Below are 23646 nucleotides of genomic sequence, written 5' to 3'. Positions count from 1 at the left end.
ATAAATAGACATATGACTCTAGTAGGGACTAGATTGTGAACAATGTACTCTATGCAGAGCTGCAGAAAATGTCAGCGCTATATAAATACTAAATAATAATAATAATAATAATAATAATAATAATAATAATAAAGCTATAAGCAACAGCATACTAACTTAAAGAAAAATGTTTCTTTGTTACAACTTTCAACTCTTGCAATAATTCTGCAGGGTGTCTACTTCCTGCTTTCATGGAAGCAGACAAAGGGTTAACATCCTGTGTTTACTTATTAGCTGTGTGCGAGGACTGACTAATTTCTGTGCTGACACAGTGATCAAATTACACTTGTGATTACTTGAAGATAAGAGGGAATTGGAAAGACTCTTCTCTCTAAAAACACACAGAAGGCATTTCACTTTGCTTTCCTTGTGGCCATGTGCACGAGTTTAGATCCACTTTAAATCATAACCAGGTATCCCATCTATTCACCAACAATCATGTCAGGGCCACAGCAGGTCCTCTTTGCCAAGGTACAGAATAAAATTAGCTGGAATGCTTTTTCGGATGTGAATAAAGAATGCGGTGTTTTGCAAATGTCGTAAACACTGTCTTTAATTGAAAACAGATGGCAAGACAACATGGCAGATGTTGAAACCGACAAATATGAGGGTTTTTTTGAGAAATATATACTCCTTTTGAATTTGCAGTAAAACAACTTTTTAAATACCGTCTTTTTTTCGGACTATAAGACGCACTTTCTCTCCCCCAAAAGTAGTGAGAAAAAGTGACTGCGTCTTATAGTCCGAATGTGGAAATCTTACCTATCCTGCCGCTTGTTTTTGTGGTGCTGTAAATCCTAATGAGGTCCGCTGTGGGTTCTCTGAGCGTCATAGCAGCAGCCTCTGCAAGGACTGATAGCGTTCTGTGCCCTGCATCTGCCCCACTTCAACGTGATCCGAAGTTGTGATGACGGCGTGTCTGCGATGGCTTTCTGTCCCTGCATCAGCATGTTCCATGGCATAGCGGGTGCTTGTGATGACCGGTACGTGGTGTGGCTTCGATCACTTTATTTCCCTCCATCTGTCCCTGCTGCCTTCAGAGCGATCGAAAGTTCCTGGCGGCATAGCAGCGGCCGCTGTGATGACAGGTGCGACTTTATCCCTTCTTCAGTACGCTTCTTGCAGGTAATTACCATAGATCTTCAGCCGCTATAACGGCATTGTCCTCAGCGGCTTCTGTACTGATTTGTTTACGGATGTCACTCCATGACGTAAACAAATCAGTACGGAAGCTGCTGAGGACACTGCCGTTATAGCTCAGGTTGAGGGTAAGGGGCCCTTTCTAAGTGTATCTAAAAGGCATCCCTTAGCAGCACAAACTAAAACTACACATTTTATTCAGATATTTATTGAGATGGGTATTTCTTACAGTACAAGGCTATACATGTATAACCCAGCGTCATTGAAAAAGTGAGTGGATTTCAACTCTTTTCATTCTGCAGTATGCAGGGACATTGGACTCTACATAGACAGCATTGTCTGAAGATTACACTTAAAGGAGTACTATCGATTGAAACGACTTTTTTTTTTTTAATACTGTATATTAGTGTACACATTACCACTAGTTCTAGGGGCACTTTATTTATTCACCCAGGTCTCTCTCTTGCTATCCCTGCTTAAAAATTCATTTCTCACACAGCTCATAGTAGTTTGGGTCACCCTGAGCTGCTTGGTTACTCTGTCACACAGCTCACAAATATATTTCACTGTGTCACTCACAGCATGCAGGAGACATGAGGAGAAATAGGCTGATCTGAGGTGGTAACAGGTAACTAAATGAGCTGGAATATTGCTGGAAAATAACTAGCTATAAACAATAGTCTGTGTTTACACTCAGTCTGGCTGCCTGCTTGTGGTGATTCACTCCAGGCTGCATCCACTTTACAAGCTGCTGAGAGGGGCAGACCACTGTTTACAATTAGCATTATTAGTATCTTTATCAGTCAAGAGAAGCAAAGATAATAAACACACATTGCTAGAATCTTTAACCCCTTACCACCATATCAATAAGATTCTTTCAGCAAGGTGATAATTAAACTATAAACTGAGGAGTTGATAGCAACTCCCCTGTGCAGACATGGGCTTAGCCCTCTGGGAGCCCTCAGCATATAGATACATTTGTATCAAACACTGACGGCCAAAACTGACGGAGGATTTTACAGCTGAGAGGAACAGCTGTGTGAGGAATCAAATTGCTCCTAGGACTTGCCCTAATGTGTGCTACAACATACAGCATTTAAATATAAATGCATACATCGATAGTATTCCTTTAAGGTGGCCACACATCTAGTGATGACGGGCAGATAGACCAAGAGACAAATCTCTCTCGGATCAAATCTGATTAGAGAGAGTCCTGACAGCTGCCCATACACTGCAGGCCGATTCCTGATCAATTTCATGCCACATCTCCCCCCCCCCCCCCCCCATATGTGTGTGTGACGTCATATGAGGCCCCATTACTTGGCAACCACGTGGGGTGTGTGTATGGAGTGACGCGTGTGCCCAGGGCCATAGGAGGACAAGCAAAAGCTGCGGACAGGTAATGTATAACTTGCTCTGGGCACCGGGGGACAGCACCGTGGTTTTCTTCACCCATCCCGATATTGCTTGCTGTTCCCGACGCGCACCCGATCGAGCAAGTCAGCCCTACATTTTGCAGCATGTCTGATCAATTAATGAAACCAATTTTGGCCCAAAATTGGTCGCATTGTCGGTCAGGCATGCACTTGGGGGCACAGATTTTCATCTGATTCAGATTACAATCAAATCGGATGGTCGATTGGCCACCGAGTCTCCTGATGTATGGCCACCTTTACGCACTGCACAGCATTGTGTTCTGATAGTTTATTGCTGCATGCACAAAGCAGAGCTCTCCCTTTTAGTTAAATGGGGTTAAATCTGCATTGGAAAACAATACTGGTGTCATGCATTTGTGCACATTGCAGATCAACGGATATGTGTAAATTGCGGATGTGCACAGGCGCTTACAGATAAGATGGCCAGGAATTCCTCCTCCACCCGCCCCTTTTAAAGGCAACCTGAGATGAGCCCGGATATGGCAGGTGCTCTTTAAGAACTCCTACTGCCTGGCTGTCATTCTGTTCCCTTGCTTTTATTACCCTCTTGTGTATTTTATATATAGCACTGACCTCCTCCACGGCACTGTATAGTCTATAGTCATGTTGCTAATTCTCCCTCTAAGGTGCTCACAATCTAGTCCCTATAATAGCTGTAGTCTTATATTCTGATTGTAGACTGGAGCCAGTTTTATTTGTATGTTTTTGGTATATTGCCAGAAACCCCCACCAACGAGGAGGACATATAAACGCCTTACAGATAGTGTCCTGGCCCAAATTTGAACTTGGGACTCCAGTGTTGAAAATCAAGACCCAAGCTACACCACCGTGTCAACCCACATTAGACCTTATCAGGGCTGTGACGTCGGAGTTGAGGAGTCGAAGTAATTTTGGGTACCTGGAGTCAGTCTGTGGTATCAATAAACTGGCTAGTCGGATAGTTTTCGTACCAACCTTTGTAATAATTAAACGTCGGAGCAGTTTTGGGTATCTAGAGTCGGTGGTTTCATAAACTGAGGAGTCGGAGTTGGATGATTTTTGTACCGACTCCACAGCCCTGGATCTTATGCATGTACTGTGCCAATGGTATAGAAAGGAAGTTGAATGATCGGCATAAAATACAGGCTGCTGGCATAAGAATGGCAGTCTCTGTATTTCTCCTACTCTCAAAATGATGTATACTTGCTCTATTTATCACTGTTCTTTGCTTTGTTTCAGTTTCTGTGTATGCCTGTTAGTTTTCCGCACCTGTATATGCTAAGCATATGTTCCATGTAGCAGCCTGACTCCTCACATGTCCTGCTTTCTCCTCTTATTTCAGGGAGTGGTGACAGCAGCTGTCAGCCTCATTACATGCCTCTGCCGAAAGAATCCAGATGACTTCAAAACATGCGTGTCTCTGGCGGTGTCCAGACTCAGTCGGGTGAGCTTTTGTTGTAAATGGGAATCTGTTGCCATGGAAATTGTCCTTATGCAGCATCATCTGTAATGACTGGAGAGCTGAACATGCAGTACCCTGGTATGAGTTTGGTGGCTTATTTAGAAGTTGCCAAAAACTGCAGACTTGACATAAATTTACCATTAACTTTATACCAGTACAAGGATATGTATATCAAAAATATTGAAGAAACTTGAAGAATTTATATGCAAAAATACAAAGTCTTTTATTGAAGACAATACTTGTGCAAAAATGTTCATAAAAGGTATCCTTCAGGAAACGTTTTCCATGGCAAAGAATGGCGAACATACAGCAGTGATTAACATCAACATTAGTGCAGTATATTTACAACTGCACTAATCTTGATGTTAATCACTGCTGTATGTTCGCCATTCTTTGCTGTGGAAAATGTTTCCTGAAGGATACCTTTTATGAACACAAGTGTTGTCTTCAATAAAAGACTTTTTGTATTTTGGCATATAAATTCTTCAAGTTTCTTCAATATTTTTGATATACATATCCTTGTACTGGTATAAAGTCTGTTAGGACACACCTCAGAAGATATTGTTGTTTTTGTTTCCCTTCATACGGAATATAAATTTACCATTAACCTCCTTGCCGGTCTAAAAAATCCGGCAAGGAGGCAGCGCCGCACATTTTTTTAAATTTTTTTTTTTTTTAAATCATGTAGCGAGCCAAGGGCTCGCTACATGATAGCCGCTAAGCGGCGGCATCCCCCCACCCACTCCGATCGCCTTCGGCGATCAGAGTATGCAGGGAATCCCGTTGAGAACGGGATTTCCTGCAGGGCTTCCCCGGTCGCCATGGCGACGGGGCGGGATGACGTCACCGACGTCATGGACGTCGGGACGTCATAGGGAATCCCGATCCGCCCCTCAACGCTGCCTGGCACTGATTGGCCAGGCAGCGCAGGGCTCTGGGGCGGGGGGGAGCGACTCGGCGCGGCGGATCGGTGGCGATCGAAAGTTACAAGCAGCTAGCAAAGTGCTAGCTGCTTGTAACAAAAAAAAAATTATGCAAATCGGCCCAGCGGGGCCTGAGATATCCTCCTGCGCAGGTTACCCCGAGCTGAGCTCGGGATAACCGGCAAGGAGGTTAAACCAGCTAGTCAGAGATGAAACGAAAATAATATTCACCATATGAGAAAGTGCTTCGCTATTAAAGGACCACTCCAGCGACAAATTAAAGGGGCACTTAAAGAGACTCCGTAACAAAAATTGCATCCTGTTTTTTATCATCCTACAAGTTCCAAAAGCTATTCTAATGTGTTCTGGCTTACTGCAACACTTTCTGCTATCACAGTCTCTGTAATAAATCAATGTATCTTTCCCCTGTCAGACTTGTCGGCCAGTGTCTGGAAGGCTGCCAAGTTCTTCAGTGTTGTGGTTCTGCTATGCACTCCCCCCTCAGGGGGGAAAGAAACACACAAATGATCTCTTGAGATTCAAAAGGAATGCTGTATACAGCCTGCTTGTGTATGGATGTATTTTCTATGTGTGGACATATTGTACATCAACCTACTTCCTGTTTTGGTGGCCATTTTGTTTGTTTATAAACAAACTTTTTAAAACTGTTTTTAACCACTTTTAATGCGGCGGGGAGCGGCGAAATTGTGACAGAGGGTAATAGGAGATGTCCCTTAACGCACTGGTATGTTTACTTTTGTGCGATTTTAACAATACAGATTCTCTTTAAGCCTGGAATAAAAAAAAAATCAGTTTTACTTGCCTGGGGCTTCTACCAGCCCCCTCCAGCCGTCCCGTGCCCTCGCAGTCACTCACAAAGCCTCCGGTCCTCCACCACCAGCTAGTTTCTAAGACACTGTGGGAGGCGCCCCTATGTTTCAAAGTATATCATGCACGTCAAATGATCAGAAGTAAGAGTAGAAGATCTTACCTGTTATGAAGACTCATACACGTAGTAGTAGTAGTAGTAGTAGAAATCAATTTATTAAGCACTAGGGACAACGCGTTTTGCGACCAAGTCGCTTCTTCAGGTCAAATATCGTGCTTTGGAAAGATAAAAAGCGTTTTATTTTTGCTTTTTATCTTTCCAAAGCACGATATTTGACCTGAAGAAGCGACTTGGTCGCGAAACGCGTTGTCCCTAGTGCTTAATAAATTAATTTCTACTACTACTACTACTACTACTATGTGTATGAGTCTTCATACCAGGTAAGATCTTCTACTCTTACCTCTGATCGTTTGACGTGCATGATATACTTTGAAACATAGGGGCGCCTACCACAGTGTCTTAGGCTAAATAGCACCTCATGAAGTGGGGTTACACCACCGTATTATTATAGTGGTGATTTTTTTCGGGAGCGGCGACCAACAAGGCCGAGTGGAGACGGTACTTCTCCACGTGATCTGATGGCGGTTGTCTTCAAAAGCAACCATGAAATTGTGAGTATATTTTCACTACGATAGACCAAGTGTTACAACGATAATATACGATATCGGGCTCCCGGTGTCCTTGTGTTTTTCTATCTCTACTAGTACTACCAGCTAGTTTTGTTCTCTCTGACAGGCCCGACAGGCCTGGCCACACGTATTTTTCTTTGCGTGCCTGTCCGCAATAGAGTCCTGCGCCTGTGCAGGATGCTATTTAGGATGGGAACATGAAGAGGGAACCGCTTGGCCAGGCCTGTGCAGGCACAGAAAGCTCCCAGACTCCCTGTCAGGGCCTGTCAGCAAAACAAAACTATCTGGCGGCGGGGGACCGGAGGCTGCGTGAGAGACTGCTAGGGCACGGGATGGCTGCAGGGGTCTGGTAGAAGCCTCAGGCAAGTAAAACTGATTTTTTTTTTTTTTTTTTTATTCCTGGCTTAACCACTTGAGGACCACAGTCTTTCTACCCCTTAAAGGGGAACTGAAGAGAGAGGTATATGGAGGCTGTCCTGTTTATTTCCTTTTAATAAATACCAGTTGCCTGGCAGCCCTGCTGGTCTATTTCTCTGCAGTAGTATCTGATTAAAACCAGAAACAAGCATGCAGCTAGTCTTGTCAGATCAGACTTATAAGTCTGAACCACTGAAACACCTGATCTGCTGCATGCTTGTTCAGGGGCGATGGCTAATAGTATTAGAGGCAGAGGATCAGCAGGGCTGCCAGGCAACTGGTATTGTCTAAAAGGAAATGAACATGACAGCCTCCATATACCTCTCTCTTCAGTTCCCCTTTAAGGACCGGCCACTTTTTTTCCATTCAGACCACTGCAGCTTTCACGGTTTATTGCTCGCTCATACAACCTACCACCTAAATGAATTTTGGTTCCTTTTCTTGTCACTAATAAAGCTTTCTTTTGGTGCTATTTGATTGCTCCTGCGATTTTTACTTTTTATTATATTCATCAAAAAAGACATGAATTTTGGCAAAAAAATGATTTTTTTTTAACTTTCTGTGCTGACAATTTTCAAATAAAGTAAAATTTCTGTATACATGCAGCGCGAAAAATGTGGACAAACATGTTTTTGATAAAAAAAAAACCATTCAGTGTATATTTATTGGTTTGGGTAAAAGTTATAGCGTTTACAAACTATGGTGCAATTTTCGAGCATCTATGACTTTTCTGACCCCCTGTCATGTTTCATGAGGGGCTAGAATTCCAGGATAGTATAAATACCCCCCAAATGACCCCATTTTGGAAAGAAGACATCCCAAAGCATTCACTGAGAGGCATAGTGAGTTCATAGAAGATATTATTTTTTGTCACAAGTAAGCGGAAAATGACACTTTGTGACAAAAAAAAAGAAAAACAAAAAGAATCCATTTCTTCTAACTTGCGACAAAAAAAAATGAAATCTGCCACGGACTCACCATGCCCCTCTCTGAATACCTTGAAGTGTCTACTTTCCAAAATGGGGTCATTTGTGGGGTGTGTTTACTGTCCTCGCATTTTGGGGGGTGCTAATTTGTAAGCACCCCTGTAAAGCCTAAAGGTGCTCATTGGACTTTGGGCCCCTTAGCGCAGTTAGGCTGCAAAAAAGTGCCACACATGTGGTATTGCCGTACTCAAGAGAAGTAGTAGAATGTGTTTTGGGGTGTATTTTTACACATACCCATGCTGGGTGGGAGAAATATCTCTGTAAATGACAATTTTTTCATTTTTTTTTACACACAATTGTCCATTTACAGAGTTATTTCTCCCACCCAGCATGGGTATGTGTAAAAATACACCCCAAAACACATTGTACTACTTCTCCCGAGTACGGCGATACCACATGTGTGGCACTTTTTTGCACCCTAACTGCGCTAAAGGGCCCAAAGTCCAATGAGTACCTTTAGGATTTCACAAGTCATTTTGCGGAATTTGATTTCCAGACTACTCCTCACGGTTTAGGGCCCCTAAAATGCCAGGGCAGTATAGGAACCCCACAAATGACCCCATTTTAGAAAGAAGACACCCCAAGGTATTCCGTTAGGAGTATGGTGAGTTCATAGAAGATTTTATTTTTTGTCAAAAGTTAGCGGAAAATTGATTTTTATTGTTTTTTTCACAAAGTGTCATTTTCCACTAACTTGTGACAAAAAATAAAATCTTCTATGAACTCACCATACTCCTAACGGAATACCTTGAGGTGTCTTCTTTCTAAAATGGGGTCATTTGTGGGGTTCCTATACTGCCCTGGCATTTTAGGGGCCCTAAACCGTGAGGAGTAGTCTGGAAATCAAATTCCGCAAAATGACCTGTGACATCCTAAAGGTACTCATTGGACTTTGGGCCCTATAGCGCAGTTAGGGTGCAAAAAAGTGCCACACATGTGGTATCGCCGTACTCGGGAGAAGTAGTACAATGTGTTTTGGGGTGTATTTTTACACATACCCATGCTGGGTGGGAGAAATAACTCTGTAAATGGACAATTGTGTGTAAAAAAATCAAAAGATTGTCATTTACAGAGGTATTTCTCCCACCCAGCATGGGTATGTGTAAAAATACACCCCAAAACACATTGTACTACTTCTCCCGAGTATGGCAATACCACATGTGTGGCACTTTTTTGCACCCTAACTGCGCTAAAGGGCCCAAAGTCCAATGAGTACCTTTAGGATTTCACAGGTCATTTTGCGAAATTTGATTTCCAGACTACTCCTCACGGTTTAGGGCCCCTAAAATGCCAGTTCAGTATAGGAACCCCACAAATGACCCCATTTTAGAAAGAAGACACCCCAAGGTATTCCGTTAGGAGTATGGTGAGTTCATAGAAGATTTTATTTTTTGTCACAAGTTAGTGAAAAATGACACTTTGTGAAAAAAATCCCAATAAAAATCAATTTCCGCTAACTTTTGACAAAAAATAAAATCTTCTATGAACTAGTCATACACCTAACAGAATACCTTGGGGTGTCTTTTTTTCTAAAATGGGGTCACTTGTGGGGTTCCTATACCGCCCTGGCATTTTACGGGCCCAAAACCGTGAGTAGTCTGGAAACCAAATGTCTCAAAATGACTGTTCAGGGGTATAAGCATCTGCAAATTTTGATGACAGGTGGTCTATGAGGGGGCAAATTTTGTGGAACCGGTCATAAGCAGGGTGGCCTTTTAGATGACAGGTTGTATTGGGCCTGATCTGATGGATAGGAGTGCTAGGGGGGTGACAGGAGGTGATTGATGGGTGTCTCAGGGGGTGGTTAGAGGGGAAAATAGATGCAATCAATGCACTGGGGAGGTGATCGGAAGGGGGTCTGAGGGGGATCTGAGGGTTTGGCCGAGTGATCAGGAGCCCACACGGGGCAAATTAGGGCCTGATCTGATGGGTAGGTGTGCTAGGGGGTGACAGGAGGTGATTGATGGGTGTCTCAAGGTGTGATTAGAGGGGGGAATAGATGCAAGCAATGCACTGGCGAGGTGATCAGGGCTGGGGTCTGAGGGCATTCTGAGGGTGTGGGCGGGTGATTGAGTGCCCTAGGGGCAGATAGGGGTCTAATCTGATAGGTAGCAGTGACAGGGGGTGATTGATGGGTAATTAGTGGGTGTTTAGGGTAGAGAACAGATGTGAACACTGCACTTGGGAGGTGATCGGACGTCGGATCTGCGGGCGATCTATTGGTGTGGGTGGGTGATCAGATTGCCCGCAAGGGGCAGGTTAGGGGCTGATTGATGGGTGGCAGTGACAGCGGGTGATTGATGGGTGGCAGTGACAGGGGGTGATTGATGGGTGATTGATAGGTGATTGACAGGTGATCAGTGGGTTATTACAGGGAAGGACAGATGTAAATAATGCCCTGGCGAATTGATAAGGGGGGGTCTGAGGGCAATCTGAGCGTGTAGGCGGGTGATTGGGTGCCCGCAAGGGGCAGATTAGGGTCTGATCTGATGGGTAACAGTGACAGGTGGTAGGGGGTGATTGATGGGTAATTAGTGAGTGTTTAGAGGAGAGAATAGATGGAAACACTGCGCTTGGGTGGTGATCTGATGTCGGATCTGCGGGCGATCTAATGGTGTGGGTGGGTGATCAGATTGCCCGCAAGGGGCAGGTTAGGGGCTGATTGATGGGTGGCAGTGACAGGGGGTGATTGATGGGTGATAGGTGATTGGCAGGTGATTGACAGGTGATCAGTGGGTTATTACAGGGAAGAACAGATGTAATTAATGCACTGGCGAATTGATAAGGGGGGGTCAGAGGGCAATCTGAGCGTGTTGGCGGGTGATTGGGTGCCCGCAAGGGGCAGCTTAGGGTCTGATCTGATAGGTAACAGTGACAGGTGGTGATAGGGGGTGATTGATGGGTGATTGATGGGTAATTAGTGGGTGTTTAGAGAAGATAACAGATGTAAACAATACATTTGGGAGGTAATCTGACGGCGGGTTTGCGGGCGATCTAATGGTGTGGGTGGGTGATCAGATTGCCCGCAAGGGGCAGGTTAGGGGCTGATTGATGGGTGGCAGTGACAGGGGGTGATTGATGGGTGATAGGTGATTGGCAGGTGATTGACAGGTGATCAGTGGGTTATTACAGGGAAGAACAGATATAATTAATGCACTGGCGAATTGATAAGGGGGGGTCAGAGGGCAATCTGAGCGTGTTGGCGGGTGATTGGGTGCCCGCAAGGGGCAGATTAGGGTCTGATCTGATAGGTAAAAGTGACAGGTGGTGATAGGGGGTGATTGATGGGTGATTGATGGGTAATTAGTGGGTGTTTAGAGGAGAGAATAGATGTAAACAATGGATTTGGGAGGTGATCTGATGACGGATCTGCGGGCGATCTATTGGTGTGGGTGGGTGATCAGATTGCCCGCAAGGGGCAGGTTAGGGGCTGATTGTTGGGTGGCAGTGACAGGGGGTGATTGATGGGTGATTGATGGGTGATTGATGGGTGATTGACGGGTGATTGACAGGTTATCAGGGAAGATAGATGCATACAGTACACAGGGGGGGGGGGGGTCTGGGGGGGGGGGTCTGGGGAGAATCTGAGGGGTGGGGGGGGTGATCAGCAGGGGGCAGGGGGGGGATAAAAAAAAAATAGCGTTGACAGATAGTGACAGGGAGTGATTGATGGGTTATTAGGGGGGTGATTGGGTGCAAACAGGGGTCTGGGGGGTGGGCAGGGGGGGGTCTGAGGGGTGCTGTGGGCGATCAGTGGGCGGGGGGGGGCAGATCAGTGTGTTTGGGTGCAGACTAGGGTGGCTGCAGCCTGCCCTGGTGGTCCCTCGGACACTGGGACCACCAGGGCAGGAGGCAGCCTGTATAATACACTTTGTATACATTACAAAGTGTATTATACACTTTGTAGCGGCGATCGCGGGGTTAACATCCCGCCGGCGCTTCCGTATGGCCGGCGGGATGTTACGGCGGGTGGGCGGAGCCAGTTGCCGGGGGAAGCGCGCGTCATCAATGACGCGATCGCTCCCCCGGCATGCCTAAAGGACGCGCCGCCTGAAGGCGTATTGCGGTCCTTTAGGCGTCCACTTTGCCGCCGCCCATGGGCTGTGGGCGGTCGGCAAGTGGTTAAGTGCCCCCTTTAAGCAGTTAAAATCTGACAGAACCGACAGGTGTTGGACTAGTCCATCTCTTCATGGGAGATTTTCTAGGTTTTCAAAGGCATTTCCTGAACAGCAGTTGCTAAGAGCCTGTTTCCACTACAGCAGATTGGATGCAGAAAAACTGACTCCAATGAATGTCTATGGCCCTGTTTCCACTAAAACACGATTTTTCTGATGCAGATTTTCCCATAGGCATTCATTGAAGTCAGTTTTTCTGCATCCATTCTGCATCCAATCTGTGTGAAGTGGAAACAGGCCAGTAGCAACTGCTGTTCAGGAAATGCCTTTGAAAACCTAGAAAACCCTGAGAATCTCCCATGAAGAGATGGACTAGTCCAAAACCTGTTGGTTCTGTCAGATTTTAACTGCTAAATTTTTCGCTGGAGTGGTCCTTAAAGAGAACCAGATACTAAGCACCCTCATGTATTTTACTACATTTATCAGTGGGAATATCACAGTAAACACTTACCCTGCTTTTAGTTTCATTCTTCTCTGCTCGCTCTGTTTATCAGCTGTGATAAGAATCCCCAACTGAGCATTCAGTCTAGGTTTGACCTGGAATCATTATAGCTGAGTCAGTCTTCTGTGAAGTCTATTCAAGCCCAAGCCTGCCCCTTCCTGGCTCAGCTTTCCTGCTCTGCATACTCAGAGCTCTGATGACATGGGAGGGGCTTCTCTGCTGAGAAAGAAGCTCTGAAACAGACAAGTGTGGCTGCCTGTGTGATCTGTGTGCACTGTGCAGTTTCATTCCTATGAGAAACACTTCCTACAGGTGGCCACACAGCATACCAGAATAATCAAGTTGAAAGCACACAGTTGAAAGCACACAGATGTGCTTGTCTAGAGCCTAGACAGCACATCCAGAAAAACTCATAACCTGGAAGCAGAAGGGATATGAGCTGGCGGCCATATTAGATTTTTCCTGGAGCAATAACGGATAAAAAACACTCAAAAAGGCACACCAGAGCGGCAAAATTATCAGGTAGAGCATTTATTCTTTACAAGCTATCGACTGATATGTTTGTTTTTGTGTGAAGCGTTCATCTCTGGTTCCCTTTAAATCTAGTTGTGCTGTATGAGGAATATTTACTAAAGCCCTGGATGATGGACTTTCTGTGGAAGGTCTCTGTGACCTTTCTCTCTTGTGCCACATCTCTGCACTGTAACAGTGGTTATAGCTCCGCCCACTAGTTGCTTCCTTGGTCACTTTATGAGCAGCTTTAATTTTATGCTCTTCCTTTCTAGCCAGTAAATAAATCAATGAGATGCAAGTAATTCTGGCTAACATGCAGATTTCAGGAAAATTCTATTCAGCTTGGAATTGGTCCATCATAACAGGAAGTGCGTTTGATTGGCATAAGCTGCATTACATTTGCCACCTCTTCCAGCCAGCTCTAATGACTGCTTCATGTGCTTCATGGAAGAGCTTCCAGTATGTCAGCCACTTTTGCAATGAGGAATGCATGTACTCAACTTGGACTCCAGGAGACCACATTGAAAACAGTTTGTTGCTATTAAGTATTGGAACCTGTTAGGTTTTTACTGCCGTTTCCCTGTTCCAAGTGTTTTTCGGACCATAAGACGCTACTGACTGTAAGACGCAGGGGCGTCTTGTGGATCTTCTCCCCCTTATCTCCCCCTTGTGCCTTTTGTGTCCCCTCCCCTCCACAACCGTATACACAGTGCAAAGTAAATGTACAGCGGAAGCAGCAGCAAGTATCTCACCTGCTCCAGCACCTCCACGCAATGTGTGACTTCTCCTTTCCTTCACAGTTTTACCGAGTGCAGGCTTCTCCTGATCGCCTCATTACACGCGGCAGACATTGTGGGAAGCCGTAAGAGAGAGAAGACATCGCTCATTGCGTGGAGAGGCTGGGGCAAGTGAGATGCACGCTTCTGCTTCCCTGCGCAATACTCTGCACACGGGGGGAGCTCAGGACAGGGAGTTCATGATGGGTTGGCGGCTGTTCGTAAAGTTGGGGGCTCCCTGTATTCGGTACTTTCCCCACAGTTTTGGGTGAGAAAAGGTGCATTTTATGGTCTGAAATATACGGTGATTATTTCACTTCCGGTAGCGTCACCAGAGAACGGAAGTACTGATTGGGCTTTGTTGTCTTATGTAAATACCTCTATTTCCCACGACCGTTTACATAAACAGTCTGTTTACCATTCTGAGTCTTTTGGCTCCTTTCCTATAGATGTGGTAAGACTGTAAGGTATATGGTAAGCTAAAGCCATTTACCATTCTATTCTAAACTAAAAGGGAAAACATGCCTGGAATTGAGCTTTAAAGAGTGTTGCTAAATTGTTTGTGGTGTTAGTGAAAGGTTAATGAAGCATAGAAATGTTTAGTTCAATGCCTTGTGCATTTGCTTATGTCGTGTTTATATCACTGTGAATGGTGATAAAATCTAGTCCCAGAAGACTGAATTCTCTTCCTGCTGTCTGTTGTTGGTTTCCACCAGACCTCTGAGCACTTTTGTAGCACTGGATGCTTGGCCTGCATTTATTACATTACATAACCTCAGAACAACATCAGGTAATGCTTTCAGTGCAATTCTCAAATGTCTTTTCTGTCCCATTTGCTATTAACAGATCGTATCGTCAGCCTCTACCGACCTGCAGGATTATACGTACTACTTTGTGCCGGCTCCATGGCTTTCTGTGAAGCTATTACGCCTTCTGCAGTGTTACCCTCCTCCAGGTAATGACGCTCTCTTGCCATGCTGTAACAGCTGTAGATTTGTCGCCTAGTTTAAGGCCTGTTTCCACTACAAGCATGAGAATTTGCATGCTACTTTCTGGACACGAATTTGCATGCGTTTGCATCCGTTTTTTGCATGCAACGTTGCATGAGTAATTGCTGACATTTTTTCCGCTCTCTTGTCTTTCCTCTCTATTGACAAGAAGTTTTAAATCAGGATGATGCCAATTATTGGCTAACAATAAAGAATAAGAATAGGCGCTTTCGGCTTTGCAGCCTTCGTCGAGCTTCTATCCTGGTGTGAAGCCCGACGAAGGCTGCAAAGCCGAAAGCTTGCTTATTCTTATTCTTTATTGTTAGTCAATAAATGGTATTATTCTGATTTAAAACTTCTTGCTTTTACTGATGGCTAACACGGTACAATACCCTACTGCTCTTTATTGACATATGCGAAAACAAGCGGAAAACTCCATGTGGCAAACCAAAAAATGATAGCACTGCAGTCCAGATTTTTTTCTGAATGCTGCTTCTGGATACAGTTGAAACACATTACTATGCGAATCTGTGTGCAGAAAATGTGTACAAATTCACATGTAGTGGAAACGGGAACTTAAAGAGAATCTGTATTGTGAAAATCTTACATAAAAAAAAAAAAAAGTACCAGCCTGGTTGTAGTCTTCTCCTAGCCCCCTCTGTGACATTTTCGCTGCTCCTGCTGCTTTCTTGGTGATAAAATCACTGTTTTATTCATTATTTTTGTAAACAATGAAGATGGCCACCAAACAGGAAATGCATCATCAGAGCAGGTGCCTGTTTGCAGAGGCTCCTCTCCAGCATGACTTCACTGCTGTAATATTTCTCCCACTTGTTGCCTTGGTTGCTTGTCTGGGCTCTGCACTGATCTTTCTGCACTCACAGCTGTTTACAAGGTCACTGCTCCTGAGCCTGCAGATGCTGGCTGTGAGCAGAGACCATGTCTGACTCATACACCCCAAGCCTGCAGGGGGTGAAGTATGTATAACTTCTCCCTATCACAGCACATTCCTCTTTGGGCTGACAAGGCTCGACAAAGGAAAGAAGATTAGATATAATACAGAGCCAGTGCAACTAGAAAAGGCTGCAGTAAGCCAAACCACATTAGAACAGGTATATGAACTTATAGGATAGAAATAAGGTTGAAAATGTTGTTACAGAGTCTCTTTAAAGAGACTGAAGCGCCAAAAAATTATGATATAATGAATTGGTTGCGTAGTATGGATAGAACATTAGTAACAAAACAAAAAAAAATTCTCATTTTTATTTTAAGTTTTATATAGTGTTTTTTTTTTTTTTTTTTTTTTTTTTTATAACATTGCATAATTCTGTAATATTTGCTGTTTACACACTACTCAACATTCTAAAAGATTTTACAGAACAGAGCAGTAAACTATTGAACCCTTCTCTGTAGAGAAAAAGAAAATACGACTGACAGTTGAGATAACAAGCTTCAGAAGATAGAGCTCTCTGCAACTTTGAGAGTCCTGGAGCTCAGTGGCTCTTTTGCATAGATAACTGGAGTTTCTTAACTCTTCCTGTGCTGGAGACAATATTAGACTTTTGTCTCTGCCCCTAATGTTGTATTTATTAGCTGTACTATACATTCAAATCATTAAATCATAATTTTTTTTCTTTAACCTTTCAAACCTTCCAGTTGGTCTTTTAAGGGCTGTTTTTGCTAATCACAATCGTTAATAGGCCAGTTCACGCTGCAGTGCTTTTTATGCAACAGCTAAGCACTGTGGCAATGAAATCCAATGAAAGCCTCATTAATAAAGTGATTTCATTTTACCCAAAAGCACAAACATGGTGCATGCAGCATTTTTATTTTGGCAAGAGAACTAGTGGTTAAAATGCTGCATTCATAGGCCAGAGGAGAAGATGAATCAGGAGCCTACTCTTTTCTCTTCTTCTTTCTTCCTTTTAATCTTTCAGCATAGCAGGCTCTGAGGTCAAACCCTCTGTGTTGCGCTATTTGGCCATACAGATATAACTGAATTATAGGTTATTACTGCCTAATCATTTTTCAACATAAATGCATCTAGATAAACGTAATCCTATTTTAGATATGAATAATGTATACATAATGTCTATATAGGCTCTTTGTTTAGAGTCTTTGCGCTGCTCTATACTCTGTATCTGTTTTATGTATTCAAACCAGTAAAAATGGATTTGCTAAAATGCTGCCATATCGCAAATTCCTACAAAATCACTGTGTAATTGCTTGCAGCATGGCCTAGGCCTTACACCAGGCATTTCCTTAGAGATTTTCACAATGATTTTGCTTTTCTATACTTTTAACAGAATCGCAATGGCTGTAAAAAATGCTGCACGCATCGCTTTTACGATTTTATTAAAAACTATTCTTTCTAGTGTGAAGCAGCCCATAGAATTTCATTGTCTAAGCGCATTCAGGTGAATGGACAGTCCCTGTACGATCGTTTACGTCGTTTCAGGCAATCAGCTTCAGGGATCGCTAAGCACCGCCCCTCCCTGTTCTCCTGCTGAGGTTAAAAATGACCCCTGGAGAAGCAAAGCTGGAAGCAGCCGAAAGCGGGGAATTTCTTTTCTGCACGGTTGCAGAAAAGCATTTAGACGGGACACCAGTGTAAATTGGGACTAATTCTAATGAGTTAATTACTGCCCTGTGTGTCAAGCTGTAATTTCATACAGTGTAGTGTAGTTAGGCACCACCAGGGGGGGTCTAAGGGTCAGGCACCACCAGGGGGGGTTTAAGGGTCAGGCACCACCAGGAGGGTCTAAGGGTTAGGCATCAGTAGAGGGATAGTTCTGTGTGAGAGTAGGGTTAAGTATAGTTGTAGTATAATATTGGTATTTACCAATATTTTACTGTGCTTTCATGATGATCAATGATATTTTGTAATTTTTTTTTTATTACTGTTATTTGAACATCTTTATTCTATCTAAGGTAAAGAATAAACAATAAAAAATATTGTTAGACAATATTTTAATATTTCGGCTTACCCCACGCCCTTATTTCCAGATGCCCTTATTTGATGTATGCGTATGCACCTGGTATTTATCTATGGGTTGCTCTGACTGGTTGTATGTATGAGAAGAGCTGCAGTCAGAGCTTCAAAAGGACAACGATCTGGGAGGAGGGGGAGGGGGGGGGGATGACAACTCTGGCATGCAGGGCAGTGGTGAACTCGTCAGCACTCGTGCTGTTGTGCCTGTATTTACGGTTCGCCTTCAGGTGGACATATCATGGATCACTTCATATCTGGAATCTAACATGCCGTTTTCACTGTAGATAACCTCTGATTTTGTTATGCGTTATCACTTAATATTGCTTGGGGTTTCTTCTAATGAGCTTCTTCATGTGGTTTCAGAGGATGCGGCTGTGAAGGGCCGGTTAGTGGAGTGCCTGGAAACCATCCTGAACAAAGCACAAGAGCCACCAAAGTCCAAGAAGGTTCAGCATTCCAATGCAAAGAACGCTATATTGTTTGAGGCCATCAGTCTAATCATCCACTATGACAGGTAGGTAACATGGGATTGAGTTCTTACTATGAGAGACTTCGGTTGGGGAAGGACTATAGACCATAGGGGAAGAGCAGCTATATTTTCATGTGTAACCTTATAGCAATTGCTTATATCCCAAGGGACCACACTGTGTCTATCAATAAAACTGAGAACAAGTTTGCTTAAAGTGATACTGAGGTGAAAATAAACTGATTGAATGTTTTCTTGTCTCTGCTCAGTGGCAGCCTCTTAAGTGTCCCTAAGGGCCCACTCACACTAGCAATTGCTAGCATTTTGCACGTGTGATTTTTTTTTTTACCGTGATTAGCGTGGTAAAATCGTTGTACCGAGCGATTCCCGAGCGATCGTGATCAGTGCTGAATTGCGGCAAAATGCTGCATGCAACACAGTTTGGGATTGCTGCGCATCGCCTGGATTGGCGATCATGGCAGTGAACTCATTGCCATTAAGTTTGTATCACGCTAGTACAGCCTGCAGCACCGATCAGGACTGCAGCAGGGTGATCAGACTACCCCCCTTTTTTCCCCACTAGGGGGATGTCCTGCTGGGGGGGTCTGATCGCCGCCGGATGCATTTGCTTAGCGGGGGCTCTTCAAAGCCCCCCTCCTCAGCGTTCTCTGCCGTCTCGCCCGCTCCCTCCCTCCCTCTCCTTCCCCCTGTGAGCTGCGCAGGACGGATTTCCGTCCTGCGCATTGAAGGATATAGGCTTCAGCCTATCATATGCCGGCGATCCCCGGCCAATCAGAGGCCGGGGATCGCCGATCTGCCTTACGGCGCTGCTGCGCAGCAGCGACGTATGATGTAAACAGCGGGGATTTCTTCCCCGCCTGTTTACATTTTGCCAGCGACTCTCCGGCTGTTCACGGAGACACCCTCCGTGAACTGATCGAGCGTGAACTGATCGATCGAGCGGCCGTTTCCATGGTAACCCGCAGACGACCAGTTTACGCCAATCGGCGTTAGCTGGTCGTCAAGAGGTTAATCTTCCCACTGCCCTCAGTTCTATTCTGCCAGGAAAACTTTTATAGCTGTAATTTGCTTCTCTGTGATGTTTACTATATTCCTGGCAAGTTACCAACAAAACTGAAGCTGTCACTTCCATGCCTAGAAATTCACTCTTTCAGGCACCAAAATAAAACAATAAAACAGCCTGGTTATTAATGTTTGGCATTGTACATACACCTGTTTATATCATCATGTCACATATGGTCTCATGTACACTTTAAAGAGGAGCTGTCAGCCATAGTATCTCAGAAAAAAACACATATATAAGTAGAGAAATACTTGCTCTACTTCCATAACATATGTATTGCACTGTCCACGTTTTGATTTTAGTTATTTTTCTACAGTAAAAAGAGAATTCCAAGATGGCGCTGGGAGGCTGCCTCGGCACACAGGGCTCTCCTGTATTTCTTCTTTCTTTGTTTTTCTCTGTCTTTTTTTTTTTTTTTACCGCTTTTAGTTGTAGTGTAGCTTTTTTTGTAGTCCGTAGCAGCCCAGTGGCTTCCTGGAATACGTGGACAGAGCGGACGGGCTGTGTCCCCTCTCACTTGGGGCTGAGCACTCCTCCTCTGCCAGCCGTTCCACTGTCTTGACTCACGGAGGCGTCCCCCTCATCCCCCCGAGAGAATCGGCTGGAGGCACCCCCGCATCCCCCTGAGAGAGTCGCCGCGGCTGCCTGCATCCTCCACGGTGACCAGCACGAGGGACGCAGATGCGGAGCGGACCACGTGGTAGGCCGTACGGAAGCCTTCACCGACTGCCCCCACTGCTGCTCAGAAGATCGCTGCAGCGCTACTCCGCAGTGACCGCACGGTGACGCGCAGGTACCGGCACTGCACAGCAGAAGCCACCAGCCCGGAGAGGCCCCCGGGCAGCACGCAGACCACCGCCTGGCCGCACCACCGCCTGCCCCCGGGCAGCACGCAGGCCACCGCCGGCCCCCACAGCCGCTCAAGGGATCGCTGGCAGCATATCCCCACTCCACCGCTGGGAGACACACGGGTCCCAGCACTGCACAGCAGGAAGCCCTCAGCCCGTAGAGGCCCCCCGGGCAGCACACAGGCCTGACCGAGTCAACCCAGCTGCCATCACAAGCCATTTGGCCGGCCTCTACCACAGCGCAGGCCCCAGACATCTGCATCGGAACCCCGCACAGCTGCTCCTGCCCCACTGAACCGGCTCCTATTCACTGCAGCCCACAGAGGCAAGGGACCACCGCTGAGGACCCAGCTGCGGCAGCTCCCATCACAAAACACTCTGCTGGACGACCCTTGCTGATGTCTCCAGCCCAGCCGAACGGTCCACACAGCTGGTTTCCACTCTGGACCTGGTAAGAATGTACACTTCTGCTAAACTGCCTTGCCACTGCCACAGACTGCTTAACATTGCCCATTAGACATGGGTCAGCTGCTACAACAGATTGTGCCCAGCTTTGCACTGCCCCACAGTCACGCTGTTGACACTGATACCGGAAGGGACTGTTCTGCTCTGTATTGCAGTATGCACTGACCTTGGACTGTTCTGCAATGCTGCTGCTGGTGGGTGCTGATTTATGGACTGTTATGGACCTATGTACTGCAGTGTGTCATTAGTAATTAGTAATGACTTATGGACTGTTTTGCACTGCTTATGGACTGTTTTGCACTGCTTATGGACTGTTTTGCACTGCTTATGAACTGTTTTGCACTGCAACTGCGCTAACTATGGACTGCCATGCACTGGTTCACCGCACTGTTGCTGCTGCTATGCACTGTCTGTCTGTTCCGCTCTGTTTCTGTGATCACTGCTGTTGCATTGGCGCGTAAGCTCAGCCCTGCGCTGCGACCATGTCTCCCATAACACCCCTATCCGCATGTACCACCTACACCAGGTCACAGCTACTCAGGTGGGAACATGTCACTGCCCTGCACCCAGAGGACAGGCTCCTGGCTGATTCCGTTTGGAGCCATGTGACAGAATTGATGGCCTTTCCGACAGAGCCATACGCACGTAAGCGCCGGAGGGGCTGCCGGGTGGAGGCCCGCGCGAGGTTGCAGAGGAAAGGCTTGAGGTCAGCTGTACCAGCAATCCTCCTGGCGAACGTTCGCTCCCTCCCTAACAAGCTAGAGGAGCTGCGGCTCCTGGGGGAAAGGGAGGGATCTCGGCAGCAACACCCCAGTCTTCTGTTTCACAGAGACGTGGCTCCATGACAACATCCCGGACTGTGCCCTTCACCTCCCAGGCTACAACCTCATCCGAGCAGATCGCGACAGCACCCTCTCTGGGAAAAAGAAGGGGGGCGGCATCTGCTTCTACATCAGCCGCACTTGGTGCTCCAACACTTCTGTCCTGGCCAGAATATGCTCACCAGAGCTTGAACTCCTACTGATTAACTGCAGGCCCTTTTACGCTCCCAGAGAGCTCTCATCCTACGTCTTTGTCGGTGTGTACATCCCACCCGATGCCGATGCCAAAACCGCCTTGCGCAATCTCAGTGACACTGTCATGCAATGGGAGTCAACTCTGCCAGACTCATTGTTCATCATCCTAGGGGATTTTAACAGGGCCAACCTCCGCCAGGAGCTTCCACGCTTCTATCAACACATCACATGCCCCACTAGGAACGCAAACACTCTTGACCACTGCTACACTGCCTTGAGGGACGCCTACAAAGCCACCTCATGGGCAGCACTGGGCGCATCCGACCACTGCCTCATCCACCTGATTCCCACCTACAGGAGGCGCCTTGAAACTGAAAAACCAGTCCTTAGATCAACCAAAGTGTGGTCAAGCAAGGCCAAGCTTCAACTTCAGGCCTGCTTTGACTGCACAGACTGGAAGGCCCTGGAAGCACCAAACCTGGATGAGTGGGCAGACAACGTGAGCTCGTACATCAGGTTCTGCGAGGACTCCTGCATACCAACAAAAACTCACAAACTCTACCCAAACGACAAGCCATGGTTCTCCAAGAAACTTAGGCAACTGTGCAGAAGCAAGGAAGCCGCACACAAGTCCGGGAACCGGGAGGAATACAAGAGGGCAAGAAACTTGCTTGACAGGGAATTGAGAAACGCAAAGAAAGGATACGCAGACAAGCTGAAGGAGGACCTCTCCTCAAATGACTCACAAGCCGTTTGGCAAAAGCTTAAAGCTGCAACCAATTACAAGCCCCCCCCCCCCCAAAGCGCACCTCCCAGCACTGAGCTGGCGGAAAGCCTCAGCGACTTCTACTGCAGGTTCAATGAGAATGAGGCTCCTGCGAGGCTACAGGCCCCCATTACTTCACCCCATACCGCCGTACCACCTGGCCATGACTTGCCTCCCCCGGCCGTAAGCGAGGCGGACGTGGCGTGCCACCTGTCCAGGCTAAAGGCCAGGAAAGCCTCGGGCCCTGACGGAGTGTCGCCAGCCTGCCTGAAAACACTCCAACTCCAACTGTGGATCAATGACTTCCTTACAAACAGATCCCAGGTGGTAAAGCTGGGCTCCACCTCCTCGCAACCAAAGGCCACCAACTCGGGCTCCACAAGGCTTTGTCTTGTCACCATTCCTGTTCTCCCTGTACACGAACAATTGCAGATCCTTAGCAAGCTCTGTCAAGGTAATCAAATTTGCAGACGACACCACCATAGTTGGCCTGATCTCCAACAATGACGGGCAGGCTTACCGCCATCAAGTGGAAAGGATTTGCCACTGGTGCAAGGAGAACAAGCTGGGCCTCAACAATGCAAAAACCATTGAGATTATCATTGACTTTAGGAAACATGCCTCCTCGCCACCTCCACTGCACATTGGAGGAATGGTGGTGGAGAGTGTGCCCTGTGCCCGCCTCCTGGGCACCACCATCTCCCAACACCCTGAAGTGGAAGGCTAACACGGTCTCCACCCAGAGGAAAGCCCAGCAGAGGCTTTACTTCCTCCGCCAACTGAAGAAGTTCGGCATGTCACAAAAACTCCTGACGAACTTCTATACCGCAACCATCGAATCCGTCCTCTGTTCTTCCATCCTTGTATGGTATGCTGGCTCCTCCGAAGGCGACAGACGCAAACTACAGAGGGTCATCAGGTCAGCGGAAAGAATCATCGGGAACACACTCCCTGCCCTGGACTTCCTCTACAATGCCAGACTACGCTCCAGAGCACTGAAGATTGCTAAGGATCCCTCCCACCCTGGCCACCAGTTTTTCAATCAGCTCCCCGTGGGGCGGAGGTATCTGAGGTACCGGTCCATCTCCACAAAGACCACGAGACACAAAAACAGCTTCTTCCCCTCAGCTGTAATTTCGCTGAACTCTATACACTCTGCCCTTTCTCTCCCCCCGTAGGCTGCCCCCCCCCATGACTTTCTGCATATAAACCAC

General features: G+C 46.3%; 1 protein-coding gene across 4 annotated transcripts in view; it reads left to right on the top strand.

The window, feature by feature from the left end:
* Positions 1–23646, top strand: part of AP2A1 (adaptor related protein complex 2 subunit alpha 1) — a 135031-nt gene that overhangs the window by 68494 nt on the left and 42891 nt on the right. For all 4 annotated transcript variants that reach the window (XM_068241336.1, XM_068241334.1, XM_068241335.1 and 1 more), the window contains exons 6-8: positions 3937–4038; positions 14653–14761; positions 18151–18301. In XM_068241336.1, the coding sequence (XP_068097437.1) occupies positions 3937–4038; positions 14653–14761; positions 18151–18301 (362 nt within the window). The remainder of the gene's footprint in view (positions 1–3936; positions 4039–14652; positions 14762–18150; positions 18302–23646) is intronic.

Source organism: Hyperolius riggenbachi, chromosome 6, assembly GCF_040937935.1.
Source record: "Hyperolius riggenbachi isolate aHypRig1 chromosome 6, aHypRig1.pri, whole genome shotgun sequence".
NCBI lineage: Eukaryota > Metazoa > Chordata > Amphibia > Anura > Hyperoliidae > Hyperolius > Hyperolius riggenbachi.
The sequence above is the reverse complement of the archived record's forward strand: the minus strand, read 5'-3'. Positions and strand labels throughout refer to the sequence as shown.